We start from the raw sequence: 18,259 nt of genomic DNA on the forward strand, positions 1-18,259 counted from the left end.
ATTGGTACACAGCCATAGTGCTGAAAGTAACTCTTATGAAGTTCAATAACAATGGCACTAGTACAGAAAGGCCCAAACAAACATGGCAGTATTTGGGGTTGCTGTGTAGCAAGATTAAGGGGCACCACATGCCTGCAGACACACTTCTGCATGACGGAGAGCCCCCAACAACAATCCATCTCACTTCAAACCAAACCCACACACACTCACTCACAATTACAATGAGCCCCCCACACACAAAACACAAGCAAACTTTTAATCACATTACAGATGTGTGTAACTGTATTGTTAGGAGTCTAGCCCAAGGACTCGTATTTATGTATGAAGGTGTGGTTTCCTGGGGTAAGGAGCCCTGTTTTGCCGTGTTGAACACAGCAACTGTACCCCTAATCTACACCAACACTGATTGTAGGGGATGTAGTGGGATTCATTTAGGGTTGGATGATACAGCCAAAATTTATATCACAATGTAATTCTTAGTTTCTGTCGATATAATAGAATTCTGATATTGACATGAATGATAAAAAAAGACACAGAACAATTGCAAAGAAAAACAAACTGACAAACCTAAACCTCTGGCCTGGTTAATATTAATATTTTTAAAATAAAGTGAATGAACTGATAACATAACCCAGTCAGTGATATATATATATATATATACATACACAATCCGGATTCCAAAAAAGTTGGGACACTAAACAAATTGTGAATAAAAACTGAATGTAATGATGTGGAGGTGACAAAGTCTAATATTTTATTCAGAATAGAACACAAATCACAGAACAAAAGTTTAAACTGAGAGAATGTATCATTTTAAGGGAAAGAATATGATGTTTCTAAATTTCATGACGTCAACAAATCCCAAAAAAGTTGGGACAAGGCCATTTTTTACCACTGTGTGGCATCCCCCCTTCTTCTTACAACACTCAGACGTCTGGGGACAGAGGAGACCAGTTTCTCAAGTTTAGAAATAGGAATGCTCTCCCACTCATGTCTAATACAGGCCTCTAACTGTTCAATCGTCTTGGGCCTTCTTTGTCGCACCTTCCTCTTTATGATGCGCCAAATGTTCTCTACAGGTGAAAGATCTGGACTGCAGGCTGGCCATTTCAGTACCCAGATCCTTCTCCTACGTAGCCATGATGTTGTGATTGCTGCAGAATGTGGTCTGGAATTATGTTGTTGAAAAATGCAGGGTCTTCCCTGAAAGAGATGACGTCTAGATGGGAGCATATGTTGTTCTAGAAACTGAACATAGTTCTCTGCATTAATGGTGCCTTTCCAGACATGCAAGCTGCCCATGCCACAAGCACTCATGCAGCCCCATACCACCAGTGATGCAGGCTTCTGAACGGAGCGTTGATAACAACTTGGGTTATCCTTGTCCTCTCTGGTCCGGATGACATGGCGTCCCAGTGTTCCATAAAGAACTTCAAATCGTGACTCATCTGACCACAGAACAGTCTTCCATTTTGCCACACTCCATTTTAAAAGACCCCTGGCCCGGTGCAAACGTCTGAGCTTGTGGAGCTTGCTTAGAAATGACTTCCTCTTTGCACTGTAGAGTTTCAGGTGGCAACGGCGGATGGCACGGTGGATTGTGTTCACTGACAATGCTTTCTGGAAGTATTCCTGAGCCCTTTCTGTTATTTCCTTGACAGTGGCGTTCCTGTTTGAGGTGCAGTGACGTTTAAGGGCCCGGAGATCACGAGCATCCAGTAGAGTTTTACGGCTTTGACCCTTACACACAGCAATTGTTGCAGATTCTCTAAATCTTTTGATGATGTTATGCACGGTTGATGGTGATAATTTAAAAGTATTTGCTATTTTACACTGGGTAACACCATTCTGGTATTGCTGCACTATCTTTCTGAGCAACAATGGTGGAATTGGTGATCCTCTTACCACCTTGGCTTCAGAGAGACACTGACACTCTGAGAAGATCTTTTTATACCCAATCATGTTGTCAATTGACCTAATTAGTGTTAATTGGTCTTCCCTCTGTTTGTTATATGCTCAGTTTCCTTTTTCCAGCCACTTATTGCTACTTGTCCCAACTTTTTTGGGATTTGTTGACAATGTGAAATTTTGAATCAACAAATTTTTCCTTTAAAATGTTACATTTACTCAGATTAAACTTTTGATCTGTCATCTATGTTCTATTACGAACAAAATATTGACATCTCCACATCATTGCATTCAGTTATTCAAAATTTGTTTAGTGTGCAAACTTTTTTGGAATTCGGTTTGTATATATATATATATTTAAAACCACTATGTCCTGTTTTTTTTCTCGGCAGCTATCGCTACATTCTTGGATCCCACACGTGGCTGGAGTACTGGCCCACCAGCAGAGAAAGCCAGGAGGACAAGAACAACAACAGAGCCAGATACACCGGCCTGGCTGGACTCGAGTATCAGCTGACACATTTTGGATGCACAACATAAACAGCTTTTCAGAGGACATGGCTGACTGTGTGGTTTCCGGATGATCATCCTCGTCAATGTCAAAAATATCAACATGCACCAATTATGATAGTTTCCAGCTATTTCTTTTTCTCTTGTTTACCTTTGGGTTGTAGTTTTGGGGGTTGTTCAGTTTCAGCTACTTCTCTTTAGTTCTAAACCTCACCTTTCACCTCACCTTGCTGATGCACACACTATGCATTTATAATAATAAAAAGAATAATTATTATTTTGTTGTTGTTATTATTAATAGTAATATTATTGTAAATTACATTGATAACTAAACCCAATGCACTACACAACAGTGGGAATTATTATTAAAAAAAAAAAGCATTAACAACGTTCACGATGTTAAATTCATGCATCCATTTTAGACTCAAAGCATTCAACCACTGATGTACCCTCATCACCTTATGTAGACCATACAGACAAACATTTATAAGTTTGTAGTCACTCACAGACACACTGGATGAATGGGTGACTACAAACATAGGCATTGTGTACATAACAGCTAATGGCTGCTTATACACTACACAGAAAACTTCATTTGATTGCATTAAGCCACATAGTCATTAATGAAGTCGGGTACTGAAACCACTCCAAAGGTAGTGAACTGAGGTCTATTGCTCCATAGTCCAGTGCTGGGCAGCTTTATACCCCACTAGCCCTTCCTTGGCATGGAGTTACTGACCTTTTCATTTCATTTTTTTTTGTAGATATACGCACACAAGTCAAAACTTTAAAACAACCCCCTTCTTTGTACATTCGCCGTCCATAATCAATAGTCTATGATAGACCACCCAAATCATACATGCTCTGTGGTGGTCTGACCACTGAAGAACAGGGGAAAATGGAGAAACGATACAGAACAACAAAACGACTACAGCCAGTGGAGCTTAGCGAATGGGTAAGGTGTGTGTTCATCGTGTTTTTACATACGCCAGAACACCAGGTGGCAGCAGTGGGATATTAGCCAGTGGTTCTGCTCACATGCTGGAGCTGACTGACGAGGAGGAAAAGGGGAGAGGGAACAGGACTGACTCCAAAGCTTCGCGCTTTCCATTGTTTTGAGTTATTTTGGGACAGATTCGGAGCAAACGCAAGGGACAAAAACAGGAATTTTGAAGCAGTAAATGCCTCATTTTTCAAACGAACCGGACAAGAAGCAGGGCTCAAGACTCAGGATGCCTTCACATTGAGGGATATCAAGGAAGAGTGGTGTTGGAGTGAGTCTGGAAGAACATGTGAAGTGGTGGGCTTGTTTTCTTCATCCGGAGGGTTCTTCTTCTGTAGCCTGCTGTAGTTTTTTGGAGTTTGGAAGCTGCAGTGGCTTATTATTCCTCAGTCATTGACTTGATTAGTCTTTCCTTCACCATTGAAAAAGTCCACTCTCCAGGGTGGGGGTCTGAGACATTTGTAACCCTGTAATCCACCAGCAAGGCCACTGTGCTCAAGGCTGTCCCTGGTCTTAGTCGGCTACATCTTCTCTGCCATGGCCAAAGTACAGGTGTTAAATGTGGCTGTGCTGGACAACCCCAGCCCTTTTGGAAACCCTTTCCAGTTTGAAATCACCTTTGAGTGCATGGAGGATTTGCCTGAAGGTAGGAACGCCGTAGAAAGACTTATGATTGAAACTCTGATGTGTTACTAATGAGAACTGGGTTTAATACTCACCACCAGGGTCCAGCAAACACAAAAGTATAGTTCTCCAAGGAAGGGTACTTATGTACTTGGAGCTTTTGAAAGATTCACAACCTCCTTAGCCTGGTTAATATTGATTCTCTCTGATGGAAAACAAACATAATATTTTAAAGGACCATTGTACAGTCCAAAAAGAGGTTCTATTAAGACCATTGACTGATTTGTTTATGTAGTAGTAGCACATCCTTCATTTTAAAAACCTATTTCATTCCTGTCAGTAATCAACACTTTCTCTCTTCTCTTATATCAGAGACAATAACAATATATCTTCAGGGTTTTAAACACAACAAAGAGCCTCGTACAGAAGCCACAGATAAATAACTGTATGACTGTTATAACTTTTTCACTGCTGTTTGTTTATGTAAAGGAAAAATACGTTGTATCTTGTTGTTGAAACATAGTTAAAACCAATGTACTATTTTTGATACAAGAATTTCTATTTTATACTCTTCTCATCATTTCTATAGTCTTCTCACCAAATTTATTAATGTTGAACTTAAGGAACCTGTTCTGAAGAGTAGTGTATTATTTATAGACCTCACCCCACTTTGAAGCCACTGTCCAAAAATGCCAGGTTACCTGACAACATAAACCGAAGGGAACCCATTGTGTCAGTTTGCAGGGCCGGGCTTTAGAGCTGCAGTGGTGAATGGGAGGGTGGATAGGGACGGAAACTAATTTTATGTTCATAAATATTTGCGTGACAACAAGGTAGGTAGAGTATGTGGGTGAAAGCAGAGGTGTAAAGTTACAGCAAAATAGTTTATAAGGTGGTAGGGGACTTTTATCTTATAATAAAGTCTAAATAGGTAATTCTGATTACTACAAAGGTAATGTCCATTTTAGAAACGTGCAAATGTTGTTATTGTAGCATTAGCAAGGTTTCTAAAGGCAGTGCCTACCCGCCTCCACTATTCTGATTGGCTGAATTGTGGAAGTGTAGGCAGTACCTTATGGCTTTCTGATTCCTGATTGGACCAGCCTAAGGCAGGTGTACATTTTGAGTATACATTATGAGTAAAAGGTGTTGGTTTTTTATGGTCTGTGATTATATGAATATTTTTGCATCTTCTTTTCATGATTATATTTTTATATAGGCAGCGGTTGCACTTTAAATAGCAGCATCTGGTTCATGTTTTAAACAGCTGTCAAACTGACACCTAGTGTCTTGGATGTGTCAGAGATTCTGTAGTAAACCCTTACATCCCCATATAGGAGACCAGCTCTATGGAGATTAAACTGATTTATTCAGGAACCACAAAGCAATCGGATTCTTAATGTTGTGTGAGTTGCAATTGAGGTGAAAAGTGTGTGTGTGTGTGTGTGTGTGTGTGTGTGTGTGTGTGTGTGTGTGTGTGTGTGTGTGTGTGTGTGTGTGTGTGTGTGTGTGTGTGTCAGATCTGGAGTGGAAAATCATCTATGTAGGTTCAGCTGAGAGTGAGGAGTATGATCAGATTCTGGACTCTGTGTTGGTCGGACCTGTTCCTGCAGGAAGGCACATGTTTGTGTTTCAGGTGAGAAGGAAGATTCAGGATTATTTTAATCATAGTCATTGTTGTTATTTATTTATTTATTTATTGTTATTGCAACTGGGCTATATTCTTATCATCGGTGAAAAATTATGTAAATAAATTTAGCTCAGGCACTATTAATAGATATTGGTCAGTAACAAGCATTATATCTATTGTTATTATTTTATTATATTGTTGTTATTATTATTATCAAAGCATTTTTCATCAAGACATTTATTTTATAGTTTATTTGTGTCTGATTCCACCCACTGTTTGGGTCTCTCTCATCACACAGTTCCAAAACATATAAGTTATTCGAAGTCATTTCATTAACAGCTCAACACACTTGGAGGAGAACACTAATTGCTCATTCAGTTGTCAGTTAAAAGACTTCTGTCTTGGCTCACATGGCTGTGAGTGACATCATTGGGCACTGAACTCAGTTTCAAACTTTACGGCTGAACACAACAAAAGGACGTTGGTAAAATGTCACTGTACTGTATATATAAAAAAAGTAAATGATCTCTCACTCACTCTCTCTCTGTTCTGTCTCTGTCTGTTCTCTCTCTCTTTTTTTTTTTTTTTTTTTTTTTTTGCTGTGTAAGGCGGATGCCCCGAACACGTGTCTGATTCCAGAGAGTGACGCGGTGGGAGTGACGGTTGTCCTCATCACCTGCACCTACAGGGGGCAAGAGTTCATCCGCATCGGATACTATGTAAACAACGAGTACACGGACCCAGAGCTGAGGGAGAACCCCCCACTCAAGCCAAATTACTCACAGGTCAGAGGCACGCAAACACTCAGGGATGAGTTTAGGGCCAGTCCAGGGGTGTTTGAATGTCATTCATGGGACTTATTATCAGACTCAGATCTTGTTTCTGTTTAATCTCCATTTGCATCTCTGTTGTCGAGTGTGCTACAAGGCTTTTGGTTGTTAGCGAGTTTCTCTCTGAAGAGACTTTATCTGTGAAATCTAACCTTCATTCTGTGGAAAATCTGTAAAACTCACAGAATCGTCATGTGGAAACTATTAAAGGCAGAAGTTAGAAAGTCACACCTTGAAGCAGGGCAGGTTGCTTTCTCAACATTCAGCTCCGTCACAAGTGTGATAGACATACTTCATAGTGTACTGTGTTTTGGGTAAGTGCAACGTGAAATTAAAATTTGGAGGATATGAAAAATGTCCAATTTTTTGGGGAGGTAAGAGTTGACTCCATCATCAGAACGTTACTAGTTCAAACCCCAGTGATGCATCAGTTCAAGGGTCCTTCCCTTCCATCCCTCATCTGTTCGCTAACATTACCGATCTGGATGGTTTGTGTTCTCCTCCTAAAGTGTTGAGGTGTCCAGTGATGATACATTAGCAGTAGTTGGCTTCCCATATCTCAGTGGAAGCCTGTGCTCCTCACTAGAGGTGGGCAGTATGACAAAACACTGAACAATATTTCAGACATTTCAAGAGCATACCTTTCCAAAAATAAATAAATGTTAAAATTTTATTGTAGTATAAATAACAGTTTTAATCATACAGTAGAAACAAAAATATATCTGTAAACTTTAGATTGTTTGTAAACAACAACAACAACTTACCAAGATTTAGATTTTTTAAAATAAAATAAACAATTTAACAAATAAATCTACCACAAAAATAAAGAGCAGAAAATTGTGTGCTTGCAGATAAACTGTATCATTAAAGCTTCACAATAAATAGCAAAACAAATCCAGAAAAGATGCTGTGCTCAGTGGGTGTGGTCTGTCTGCTTGGATTAAAGCTCATTGGCTGTTGAGCTCCTCGGCTGATGAAACAGATTAGTTGTGTTTCCTTGTTTTGTTGTTACAGGCTTATTTACCATAGTTTGATGCACTTCTGATATTTTGTAACCAAACCAACTCCACACAACTGAAGTTGCTCCCCTTTTAGAACAAACTTTTCCACAGAGCTGCTTTACTCCTTCTTTTTGCGTTCATCACGTAATGAATGTATGCCATGTTATGCATAACTGCATGACGTGTTTTGGTAAGCGATTCAGAATATCGCTGTAATAATAACAATAATTTTGTATCATTTTAACAGTGATATCAATATTATCGGGAACGATACAATTCGGCACAACCCTGCTTCTCTCTCTGCCGAGTTTTTGGGATTTTTTGTTGTAGCACAGCTGCTGGATCCTACTACCTGAACTGGGAGCTTTTCTTCTGATTTTAGATGAAAAAGATCTCCTCAGAGAAGAAGAGCCTGCAAGGTCTCAGGACTCCGCTAAACTCCACTGATGTTTGTGTTTGTTGTTGATCTACAGCTCCAGAGGAATATCTTGGCCTCAAACCCCCGTGTGACCCGCTTCCACATCAACTGGGAGATGAGCACAGACAAAATGGAGGACTCGGAGAATGTAGACCCCGTCCCCAATGCCATGCTCCCACCCTCCTGCCTCCCGGGAAAAGCCCCGCCTCTCGGACTGTTGCCGGACAATTCCATGGACTGTCTGTAAAGGGAAAAGACACACACACACACACACACACACACACAAACTTGCACTTACTGAACACAAACACAGTCCTCAGCTCATCTTACCTCTCACACTGCGGAAAATCATATCAGCTGAAATCATCTTGGGCAATAAAGTATGGGGAACTTGGGGAAGTATATATTTATCCCCATTTTTCAGTTAAGCTGGATAACTTAAGCCCAAATTCAAGCCTGTCCAATAGGAAAATATCCAAAGGACGCTTCCAAACTGGGACAGTTCACCAAGGACTTCCAAGATAAATTAAGACTAAGTGTGAAATTTGTGACTTGGCTCTTCTCCTATTGGACAGACTGGACCTGAGCTTAAGTTATCCGGCTAAACTTGAACCCCTAGCAGGCCTTCATTGTTTATGGGCACTAGCTGAGACATGCAGGTGTTTATTAAAGCAGGATTTCTATGTTAGGCTTGAGTCTAAAGACGTTGTCTAGTAGCAGTGTCTCTAAGCTATTTTTCTTATTGAAGAAGCATGGATTTAGGACTAAATTAGCTGGCTAAACACAGAAATCCTCCTCGTCCATCTTTGTCAGTCTCTAAACTTCAGCACTAAACTAAAGAAGTTAAATTTGGACCCCAAAAGTCTTATTAGCTTGGGGTGACTGGCAGGTGGTGTGGTTTATATTTGTTGAATTTTTAGTCAATAAGTATTATATTTACTGTTATTAAATTGTTATAAAATTATTACCTTGCATATTACGTTAGTCTTTCAGGGCAGCTCTCAAAACCTACATCACCATCTATAAAGGTAAACTCTAACAAGTATAAATAAAGGGATGTGTTTCTCCTCTTTTTGCCACAGTGGAACACAGTTCTGGGTTTTAAAGAAACTCCTGTGACCTGCTTTGTTCAAATACCACAAGGATCAAACCCCACAACGGCGTTCTCCCCCTGTCTAAACAGCCCTGTTTAGAACGGCTGATTTTAGCCTCTGTTCCTTTAAATGATAATGAGCTGTTTGCTGTTCACCCAGACCCCGAGCGCACAGCAGTGAAGAGCGAGGAGCAGAAGCTCTGGTTTTAGCCGTTTTTGCTTGGTTCTTTTTCTGCTCTGTTTTTACTCAGTGCTCTTATTTCTATGCGCTTGTTGTGCCTGTTTTGCTGCGTTTACCCTCGTCTTTGTGCTCTCACAGAAACATGGCCCACGCTGTGATTGGACAGACTCAGTGGAGGGGACGGGACAATTCTAAAATTCTAAAAGTTGAGTAGAATCAGAATGACGTGTTTTATCTGATGTTTTCTGACATAGGCCTCAGTACACAAAGGGGAGGTTCTTGTTTCACAGTGTGTGGGTTGGGGGGCTTCAGATTCACATATTAATGCATTGCACAGCACCCATATGTACTGAACAAGAGATTTCTTTCCATAGTGTGTCAGTGGACACTTAGAGCTGGAATATGCCTTTATAGATGTTGTAGGTTTATTTCTATTGTCCTGAAAGGCTTATGCAGGCCTCTTTCAGCCTCATGAGATGACAGTAATGTATTAACAAATACACCTTAAAAGGGGTTTGGATGCTATTCTGATGAGAATTATAATGGACTATTTTGATTTTGGTTGATAAAACCCAGGTCCTTTACAGTGCAGCCCTTAAATGACGTCAGAATTCAAGTGTCAGTGTCCTCTAGGGGGCAGTGACAAGCATCTGCAGGAACTCGGCTCTTTTTTGAGGAGTGGCTTTGGAAACAAACTACATTCTTCAGTATATCTCAGAGTTTTTGATAAAGGACCCATCACTTCTGCGAATCAGGAGACAGTGTAATCTCTGGATTTAGATTGTGTGAAGATTATTTGAAGTTTATTTTTCACAGGATTTACCTTTTTTATTTTGACTACCTTTTGATCTTCAACTTATTCAACTGATTCTTTTTTTCTTTTTTTTTCTTTTTTTTTTATTGTGTGTCTGTTGTCCGTGTGTTTGCCTTTTGTCCTCTGTGTCATTCTGATTGGACAGATGTTTATAAACTAAAAGAGTGTGAAGTTAATAAATGTAAAACCCTGTGTTTGTAAACCTGTTTACTCTTTTTTTTTCTGTTCACACTGTGTCCTCTTGGATTTGCTTCAGGTTTCCAGGCAACTGCTGAGGGCCGTCTTTGGTCTGTTCCACCTTTGATCCTCTCTCGCACCACCCCAGTGCCCCCAACACCACCCTGTCTCTCTCTCTCTCTTTCTCTCTCTCTCTCACACACACACACACGTTCTTTCATTCCTCCCACCACTCCCTTTTCAGTCATCGTTTTGCTTTTCATGCTCTGTCTTTTCATCTCTGTTCCACTAACCTGAATGTGAGGTGAGGGACAGAAAGAGAGTCTCTGTTCAAAGTGATGCCTGCTTCACCCTAAAAACATACAAGAATGGGCCAGAGTCTGAGACCCCATTTTTGGTGTCATTAATTACTCTTTCAGTTTTTTAAATGAAATCACTGTTCAGGCAGCGTTCACACTACAAGCCTCATTAATAAATCCTGATTTTTTGATTGATGGGACTTGGTTATGTTCACAATCCACGTTCATAAATGTTGGTGACCACTATGTGAACACATTGATACGTTTATGTTGCTCCTTCCCAAATGAAGATATGTATATATGTATGTATCTGATCTAGGACCACATATGGAAATGATTAAAATCATTTGAAAAGATTAGACTGGACATGTACACAGATCTGTGTCACATTGAACCAAAAAAAAAACTGATTGACTTTAGCCTGGTAATGTGAACATTTCCTTTAAATGTGGTTACACTTTCTGATTTTTTCAGCTTATCCAGTTTGGTGTGGCAGTAACCCAAGGTCACTGGGCACAAAGCAGGAACAGACCCTGGAGGGGGTGCCAGTCCTTCACAGGGCAACACAAACTCACACATTCTCTCACACCTACGGACACTTGAGTCGCCAATCCACCTACCAACATGTATTTTTTGACTGTGGGAGGAAACCGGAGCACCCGGAGGAAACCCACGCGGACACAGGGAGAACACACAAAACTCCTCACAGTCACCCGGACCGGTACTCAGGATCTGTATGACTGCTACACTACCTGTGCACCACTGTGCTTTGTTCCTAAATTAATCTAATTTAATAATAGCATTATTATTATTATTACTTTAAATAAATGTATTCATTTGTTCATTCATTTTCTGTAACAAGAAAAGACTGCTGTTACGTCACAGTAGCAAAAATGAAGAACCATTCAACTACTCCCTTTGTCAAATGAATTAATGTTAAGCCTGCCCACCAAAACAGCACAGTTCGATCCTGCAGTGCACAACAGGAATAAAATGGCTCCCTGTTTATCTTTTAGGGCACTACCGAGTGTGTTACCATTTCCTCTAGGTGTCTGAATGCTAAAATTGAATTGGAGAGTAATTCTGAGGATGCTAAAATCTTCTCCAAATCACTTGTAATTTATATTTAACTTTACACTCATTACACAAGCTGGATGTGGACCAGGATGCATTGCGAGTTTCTTTGTTACTAAGCAATGGACAGTAAATAGCACAATACTAATTAGGGAGCCATTTTGGTCACAGCCAATTATCTGAAATGTATTAATCTGTGAAATAATTATTAATAATAATTGTTTAATTAATTATATTTTTAATTATTACAATTGGAGAGGTGTGACTGGTACAATATATCAAATAGGCCTATGACACAAACTGAGCCTCGGTGTGTGTATATCATCTCATTTAATTATCTTCCTCTTTGCTTCGAATGACCAATCATGTCTCAGCACGAGTCAACGGCCAATCATCCTTCGCCGTTCATCTTTTGGCTGGTGATGTAACCAATGGGAGCATGTGATGGGTGGGACTTGTGGTGAGAGTAGGCGGGGCCTGGGGGTCTGTTCTCTGTATTGAGGCGCCGCCGCCTTGTTATTCCTCACGCTCCGGTGGCGCAGCGGATCGAGGCGCGGGGTGCGCGGAGGCTTTTTACCGGAGAGAGAGCAAAGAAACCCAATAGAGAGTGAGACAGGGCCTCGGGGCCCGGAGCGGCTCCCCAAGAGACGCTCAGGCCGGCTTCAGAGCCTCGAAGACCGGCCTCATGCGCAGGGAGGCGGGGGGTCGGCCTCCACATCTTCCTCATCTTCCACCTCCTTCAAAAGGGGAGTTTGGGGGCTTTCTGTCTTTAAAAGAGGCTGAAAAATAGCGGGGATAAATAAGACTTCCACCCCACGGCTGCTGCGCTCCGTCATGGGCAACACGCCAGCGGCCAGGCGGGGAAACGAGATGGAAAGCGGTGGGTGGATTTTGTCTCTGGGTTATTCCTCTTATTTCTGTGTCTCCATGTTGAGCTAATGGTCTCCAGTGTCTCTACCATGCTGTAAACACACTGTATCCATACAGTCGGCTCCATGCCTACATCCATATTAATCTACTGAGCATCAGAAAGCAGCAGCATCAGCACCACACTGCCACCAGTGATGCATCAGCCCAAACCCAGTCTCAGCTGAAAGGACACAGCGTGCTGCACCTCCACTCTAGGCCACCTCCTTGGACAAGCCCATGTTTAGACTTCCTTTTTGGGTTTGAATTAAACTAGTGTGGATTAATAACAGGCAGATAAAGGAATGTGAAATGTTCCACAGGTGTGAGTGTGTGAAAGACTAGGTTAGTGTGTGAAATTTTATACAGGCATGAGTGACTGAGTAAGTGTGTGTAGTTGTCAATAGGTGTGAGGTACTGAGTGAATGTGTGTGTGACTAGGTGAGTGTTTGTAGATTTCCACAGGTGTGAGTGACTGAGTGAGTGTGTGTAGTTGTCAATAGGTGTGAGTGTGTGAGTGACTGGGTGAGTGTGTGTACTTGTCCATAGGTATGAGTGTGTGTGTGTGTGTGTGTCTGAGTGACTGAGTGAGTGACTGGGTGGGTGTGCTCTGTCCAGTGTGTGTTCCTGCCTTGACCCTGAACAGAAAGAAGCAGTTACTGTAGAAGAAGAATAAATGAATGAATGTGGCCTGTGTTTGTAATAGAGCAGTGTTTCAGTACTGAATGGACAGAGTGTGGATTCTCTTTCTGTGTCTGCGGTCAGCGTGTGGCAGTCTTCAGTGGTTATTTTTGCCTTTGGCCCAGTGGCCTGTAAACAGTGCCTCAAAACAAAACAGGATCAACCCAGTTTCAGCTGAAAGGACACGGCCTGGTTCCGATTCAGACAGAGACCCACTTCTTGGCTCAGGACTGAACCTCAGCACCAGTGAAGACTGACCCCGGAACAGCTTTCTCTGCCTGTTCAGTCCCTGAGCTCCTGGTTCTGATTCCTAGTGTGATGCAGAAATGATTTACAGTCGCAGTGTGGTTGTAGATGTAGGTTTTTAACTGTTCGCTGTCTGCCTCCTTCTCACCACAGTTAAAGAGTTCTTGGCCCTGGCGAGGGAAGACTTCCTCAGGAAATGGGAGAATCCTGCACAGGTGAGAGTAAGAGACAGAGAGAGAGAGATTTTATTTATTTATATATTTTACCTTATTTACTGAACATTAGTAATATATTTATAAATAAATGTAATGTTGTTGTTTTTTTTCTCGTATCTGCACACTGTCCTGTACCTAACTGCATTCATGGCTGTAAAAAACACCAAACTAAACTGAACTTAGAGAGTAGAACAGAGCAAGGACAGAAAGAAGAGAGGTGTATATAGAGAGAGAGAGGAATGAAGAGGAGAAAGAAAGAAAGAAGAAAAGGGGAGAGTAATGTCGAGGAAAATAGATAGAAGGGAAAAAGGTAGAGAGAGTGGGGAGTAAGAGGAGAGAGATAAGAAGAAAAGAGAAGAGCGAGGAATGAGAGACTGAAGAAAATGGGAAAGAGAGAGTGATAGATGAGAGAGAGAAGAAAGGAGTGAGGAGGAGAGAGAAGAGCGGTCAGAAAAGAGAAAGAGAAAGGATGGGGTGTTGTGCAGTGGTCAGTTCCAGCCAAAAGGGGGTCCAAAAGAAGGACGAGTGGTGAGTGGAGACAGAGTCCTGGGGCCTGAGCCTCACTGATGTTGAGGGGAGATTGATGGGGTCCTGGTGGCCTGTGTGTCCTGACCCCTCCCCGTCAGAGCAGCGCTAACCCTTTCAACAGTGTGTGAGTGTGAAGTTTCTGTCCTGTGTCAGTGTGTCCTCTCACTCGTCTGGATGTGCCTGTGTCCCTCTCAGAACACTGCGGCTCTGGACCAGTTCGATTTGCTGAAGACGCTGGGGACAGGCTCGTTCGGACGTGTGATGCTTGTCCGGCACAGAGAGAATGGTCAGCACTACGCCATGAAGATCCTCAACAAACAGAAGGTATTGGCCACACCTGGACAAACACATACACATTTACACGTATGAAAACGTAGAGCTGAGGTTAGATCTGCAACATCACAAAGCATTCATTTACCTGTATACATCGTCTCACCCTAGACCAGTTTAGCCCCGCCCACTCACTTTTAAGGGTTATAAGAAGTGTTTCACTTTAGGACTGCATTATGAATGAGGCACAGAGGCTCTCTCTCTCTCTCTCTCTGTTCTCTCTCTCTCTCTCTGTGTTCTCTCTCTCTCTTTGTTCTCTCTCTCTCTCTCTCTCTGTTCTCTCTCCCTCTTCTCTCTTTCTCTCTCTCCCTCTCTCTCTCTCTCTCACTTCTCTCTTTGTTCTCTCTCTCTGTGTTCTCTCTCTCTCCCTCCTACCTCCCTCCTTCTCTCTCGCTCTTTCACTTTCTCTCTCTTTCTCTTTCTCTTTCTCTCTCTCAGGTGGTTAAACTGAAGCAGATAGAGCACACTCTGAATGAGAAGAGGATCCTGCAGGCCGTCAGTTTTCCTTTCCTAGTGCAGCTGGAATTCTCCTTCAAGGTGTGTATGTGTGTGTGTGTGTGTGTGTTAGTGTTAGTGTTATATTATACAAAGACTCGTGTAGAACAAACTAAGTTTATTGTCCTTGTGTCTGATAATAATGTGCAATTATTTGTCACTGTAAAATGTACAACAATATGTGTCTTCTGTTTGATGGAATCTGCCCAAATTGTGAATTAAGAGGGTGTTACGTGGCCTTTACTGTGTTTTTAAACATTCTAAGAAAAAAAAAACCTGTGTGTGTGTTGTAGGATAATAGTAATCTGTACATGGTGATGGAGTACGTTCAAGGAGGAGAGATGTTTTCACACCTGCGCAGAATCGGCAGGTTCAGGTGAGTGTGTGTGTCTCTCTTTCTCTCTCTCTTTCTCTCTCTCTTTCTCTCTCGCTTTCTCTCTCGCTGTCTCTCTGTCTCTCTCTCTTTCTCTCTCTCTCTTTCTCTCTCTCTCTCTCACGCACACTCTCTCTCTCTCTCTCTCTCTCTCTCTCACACACACACACTCTCTCTCTCTCTCTCTCTCTCTCTCTCTCACACACACACACACACACACACAAACTAACCTATCAGTGCAGATTTTGTTTGCATTCAGATTATGTCTAAATTCTCCTCTCTCTCTCGCTCTCTCACTGCAGTGAACCTCATGCACGGTTTTACGCCTCTCAAATAGTTTTAACCTTTGAGTATCTGCACGCTCTGGACCTCATCTACAGAGACCTGAAACCAGAAAACCTCCTCATCGACCAGCAGGGCTACATACAGGTAACACACTGACTGTGCAGGAAACACACTGCTAAACAAGCTCCTGAGACTGAAATTTAAAGGAGTGGAGCAGTTTTCTTCAGGATTCTTTGAGATATTGATATTAATAATATATAATAATATTTAAAAAAAGAATATGTCGGAATGCGCTTGTAACCCACATTTAACCATTAACCTTAACCCTGAGACAAAACATTAGGACTACTCACAAACGGTGTGGATAATGCTGACTGTCTCATGCTCTGAGTCTGTGCTGATATCATTACACCACTTTTAGTTTCTGAGTGGAAATATAGATCACACTGTGCTCCTCTGTCCTCTAGTGTCTGCGGAGAGCACTGCAGCTTCTGGAAATTAGATCTAAACTCCTAAAAGGGGTAGTGAATGTGAAGGCTAATGCAGCCTTAATATTTCCAGTGTGTAAATAATGTGTGTGTGTGTCTGCACCCAGGTGACAGATTTTGGTTTTGCGAAACGGGTGAAGGGTCGCACATGGACGCTCTGTGGGACGCCTGAGTACCTGGCTCCAGAAATCATCCTCAGCAAAGTGAGACATTTGTCTCTGTCTTTTTCTCTCTCTCTCTCTTTGATCAATCTCATATAACACACTCTCTCCCTCTCTCTCTCTCTCTCTCTCTCTCTCTCTCTCTCAGGGCTATAATAAGGCTGTGGACTGGTGGGCTCTGGGGGTCTTGATGTATGAGATGGCTGCTGGTTATCCTCCGTTCTTTGCAGACCAGCCCATCCACATCTATGAGAAGATCGTCTCAGGAAAGGTCAGTAAGCCCACACTGACCTCTTCAGAGGAGAAGCCTTCCCTTATCGCCCTGCCATCAAATCCTCACAGAAATGTTCCAAAGGGCAGTGTCCAGTCTTTACACCACAGTAGGTTCTGCTGGACAAGAAGGTGTCTACAAATATTTGTCCTCCGCCCTCCCTCTTCTCCTTTTCTCCCATTCACTCAGAGGGAGGCAAAAACAAGGCAGGGGTCTGTCTTCAGACACAACAGCACCGGGTGCTTAGTGTTCTCCTCCGAACGTGTTGAGCTGCAGTAGGTTAAAACTGTATATAGTCGATTTTGTAATTTCTCATCATCGAACGTGGAAACACACATATGAACCTGAAGAAGAAACATACTGATTTGTGGTCCCTGGCAGTGATGTCACAAGGACTGATACATCGGTATCAAGTCAATACCAAAATTTTGAAAACGATACGGTTCTTGTTTCCTGTGGTACAGGAGTTACCGAAGGCTTCACAGATCTCCCACATCACACGAGGTCACAATAAACCTACACACTAATAAGCAGAGAAAGATAAAACCACAACAACATTAACACCAGGACTGGCATCGGCAGAAGCAACAGGTCCATTGTGACTGGTTAAAAAAAAGTTACATATGAAAATATTTACCGTTTGAGTCCAACGACCAAACACACTTCTGCATCACGAAGCCTGAAGAGCCTGTACCTAAAGGCTGTTCCTTTCAAAACAAGGCCAAAGTTGAGTCTTTTCATCAAAGTGTTGGTTAGTAATCCTCAGGTTTGTATAAAGAGTACTGGCAAAAGGTTTACAAAATGATCCTTGTGTAACTTAGGCTCTCAGTGTTCCAACGACACATCAATCACGTCTGTAGACCAATCAGGGGCGAAGTTATGGCGATGCACAACCAAGGAGGAGGGACAACCCTGGATAAATCCGTTTATTCTCCATAGAGAGAGTTCCCGGTATGGGAGTGGCCATGTTTAAGGTTAAGGTTTAGTACAGTATAAGACACGTTCAGGCCACTGGGTGTCAGTATTATAGCTGTTTAATGGTGCAAAGGGGAATAGCAAGAGAAAGTGACAGACTGCTTCTTCAAAATATTGAGCCTGGTGTGTGTGTGTGTGTGTGTGTGTGTGTTATTTTCAGGTGCGATTCCCCTCTCACTTCAGCTCAGATCTGAAGGAGCTGCTGAGGAACCTGCTGCAGGTCGACCTCACCAAGCGCTTCGGGAACCTCAAAAACGGAGTCAATGACATCAAGGGCCACAAGTGGTTCTCCACCACCGACTGGATCTCCATTTACCAGCGGAGGGTGAGACACACATACACACACTATACATTCACACACACACACACACACACACAATATATATATAAACTCCTACACAAACACATGAGTTTATTCAATACACATATGTTAATAATCCATCTTCCAACGGTCAGAACAAAGCTTGTGTGCGTGTATGTGTGTGTGTGTATGTGTGTGTGTATGTGTGTGTGTGTGTGTGTGTTCTTCCAGGTGGAGGCTCCATTTATCCCAAAGTGCAGGGGCCCTGGAGACACCAGCAACTTTGACGACTATGAAGAGGAGGAGATAAGAGTTTCTCTCACGGAGAAGTGTGCGAAAGAGTTCGCTGAGTTTTAGAAACAGAAAGAGAGAGTGAGAGAGAAGGAGAGAGAGGGAGATAGAAAGAGGGAGAAAGAGTTGAGGGAGGGAGGGAGCGAGAGAG

General features: G+C 42.2%; 3 protein-coding genes across 3 annotated transcripts in view; all 3 read left to right on the forward strand.

Moving 5' to 3' along the window:
• Positions 1–2,663, forward strand: part of LOC136686724 (complement C3-like) — a 38,175-nt gene extending 35,512 nt beyond the window's left edge. Inside the window, exon 41 of the mRNA XM_066660662.1 lies at positions 2,301–2,663. Coding sequence (XP_066516759.1) covers positions 2,301–2,448 — 148 coding nt within the window. The 3' untranslated portion in view covers positions 2,449–2,663. The remainder of the gene's footprint in view (positions 1–2,300) is intronic.
• Positions 2,664–3,440: 777 nt separating this feature from the next.
• Positions 3,441–10,636, forward strand: asf1bb (anti-silencing function 1Bb histone chaperone). Its single transcript, XM_066662258.1, has 4 exons — positions 3,441–4,067; positions 5,566–5,681; positions 6,284–6,460; positions 7,980–10,636. The coding sequence occupies exons 1-4, from the start codon at positions 3,959–3,961 to the stop codon at positions 8,169–8,171; spliced, it is 594 nt and encodes a 197-aa protein (XP_066518355.1). The 5' UTR covers positions 3,441–3,958; the 3' UTR covers positions 8,172–10,636.
• A 1,508-nt stretch (positions 10,637–12,144) lies between these two features.
• On the forward strand, positions 12,145–18,218 carry prkacab (protein kinase, cAMP-dependent, catalytic, alpha, genome duplicate b). The gene is made up of 10 exons (XM_066658616.1): positions 12,145–12,442; positions 13,549–13,610; positions 14,334–14,462; positions 14,907–15,005; positions 15,257–15,339; positions 15,639–15,765; positions 16,217–16,312; positions 16,419–16,541; positions 17,677–17,841; positions 18,049–18,218. Exons 1-10 carry the CDS (start codon positions 12,397–12,399, stop codon positions 18,172–18,174), a joined length of 1,056 nt encoding a protein of 351 aa, XP_066514713.1. The 5' UTR covers positions 12,145–12,396; the 3' UTR covers positions 18,175–18,218.
• Positions 18,219–18,259: the final 41 nt, after the last annotated feature.

This window comes from Hoplias malabaricus, chromosome 2, assembly GCF_029633855.1.
Source record: "Hoplias malabaricus isolate fHopMal1 chromosome 2, fHopMal1.hap1, whole genome shotgun sequence".
In the NCBI taxonomy this organism is placed as follows: domain Eukaryota; kingdom Metazoa; phylum Chordata; class Actinopteri; order Characiformes; family Erythrinidae; genus Hoplias; species Hoplias malabaricus.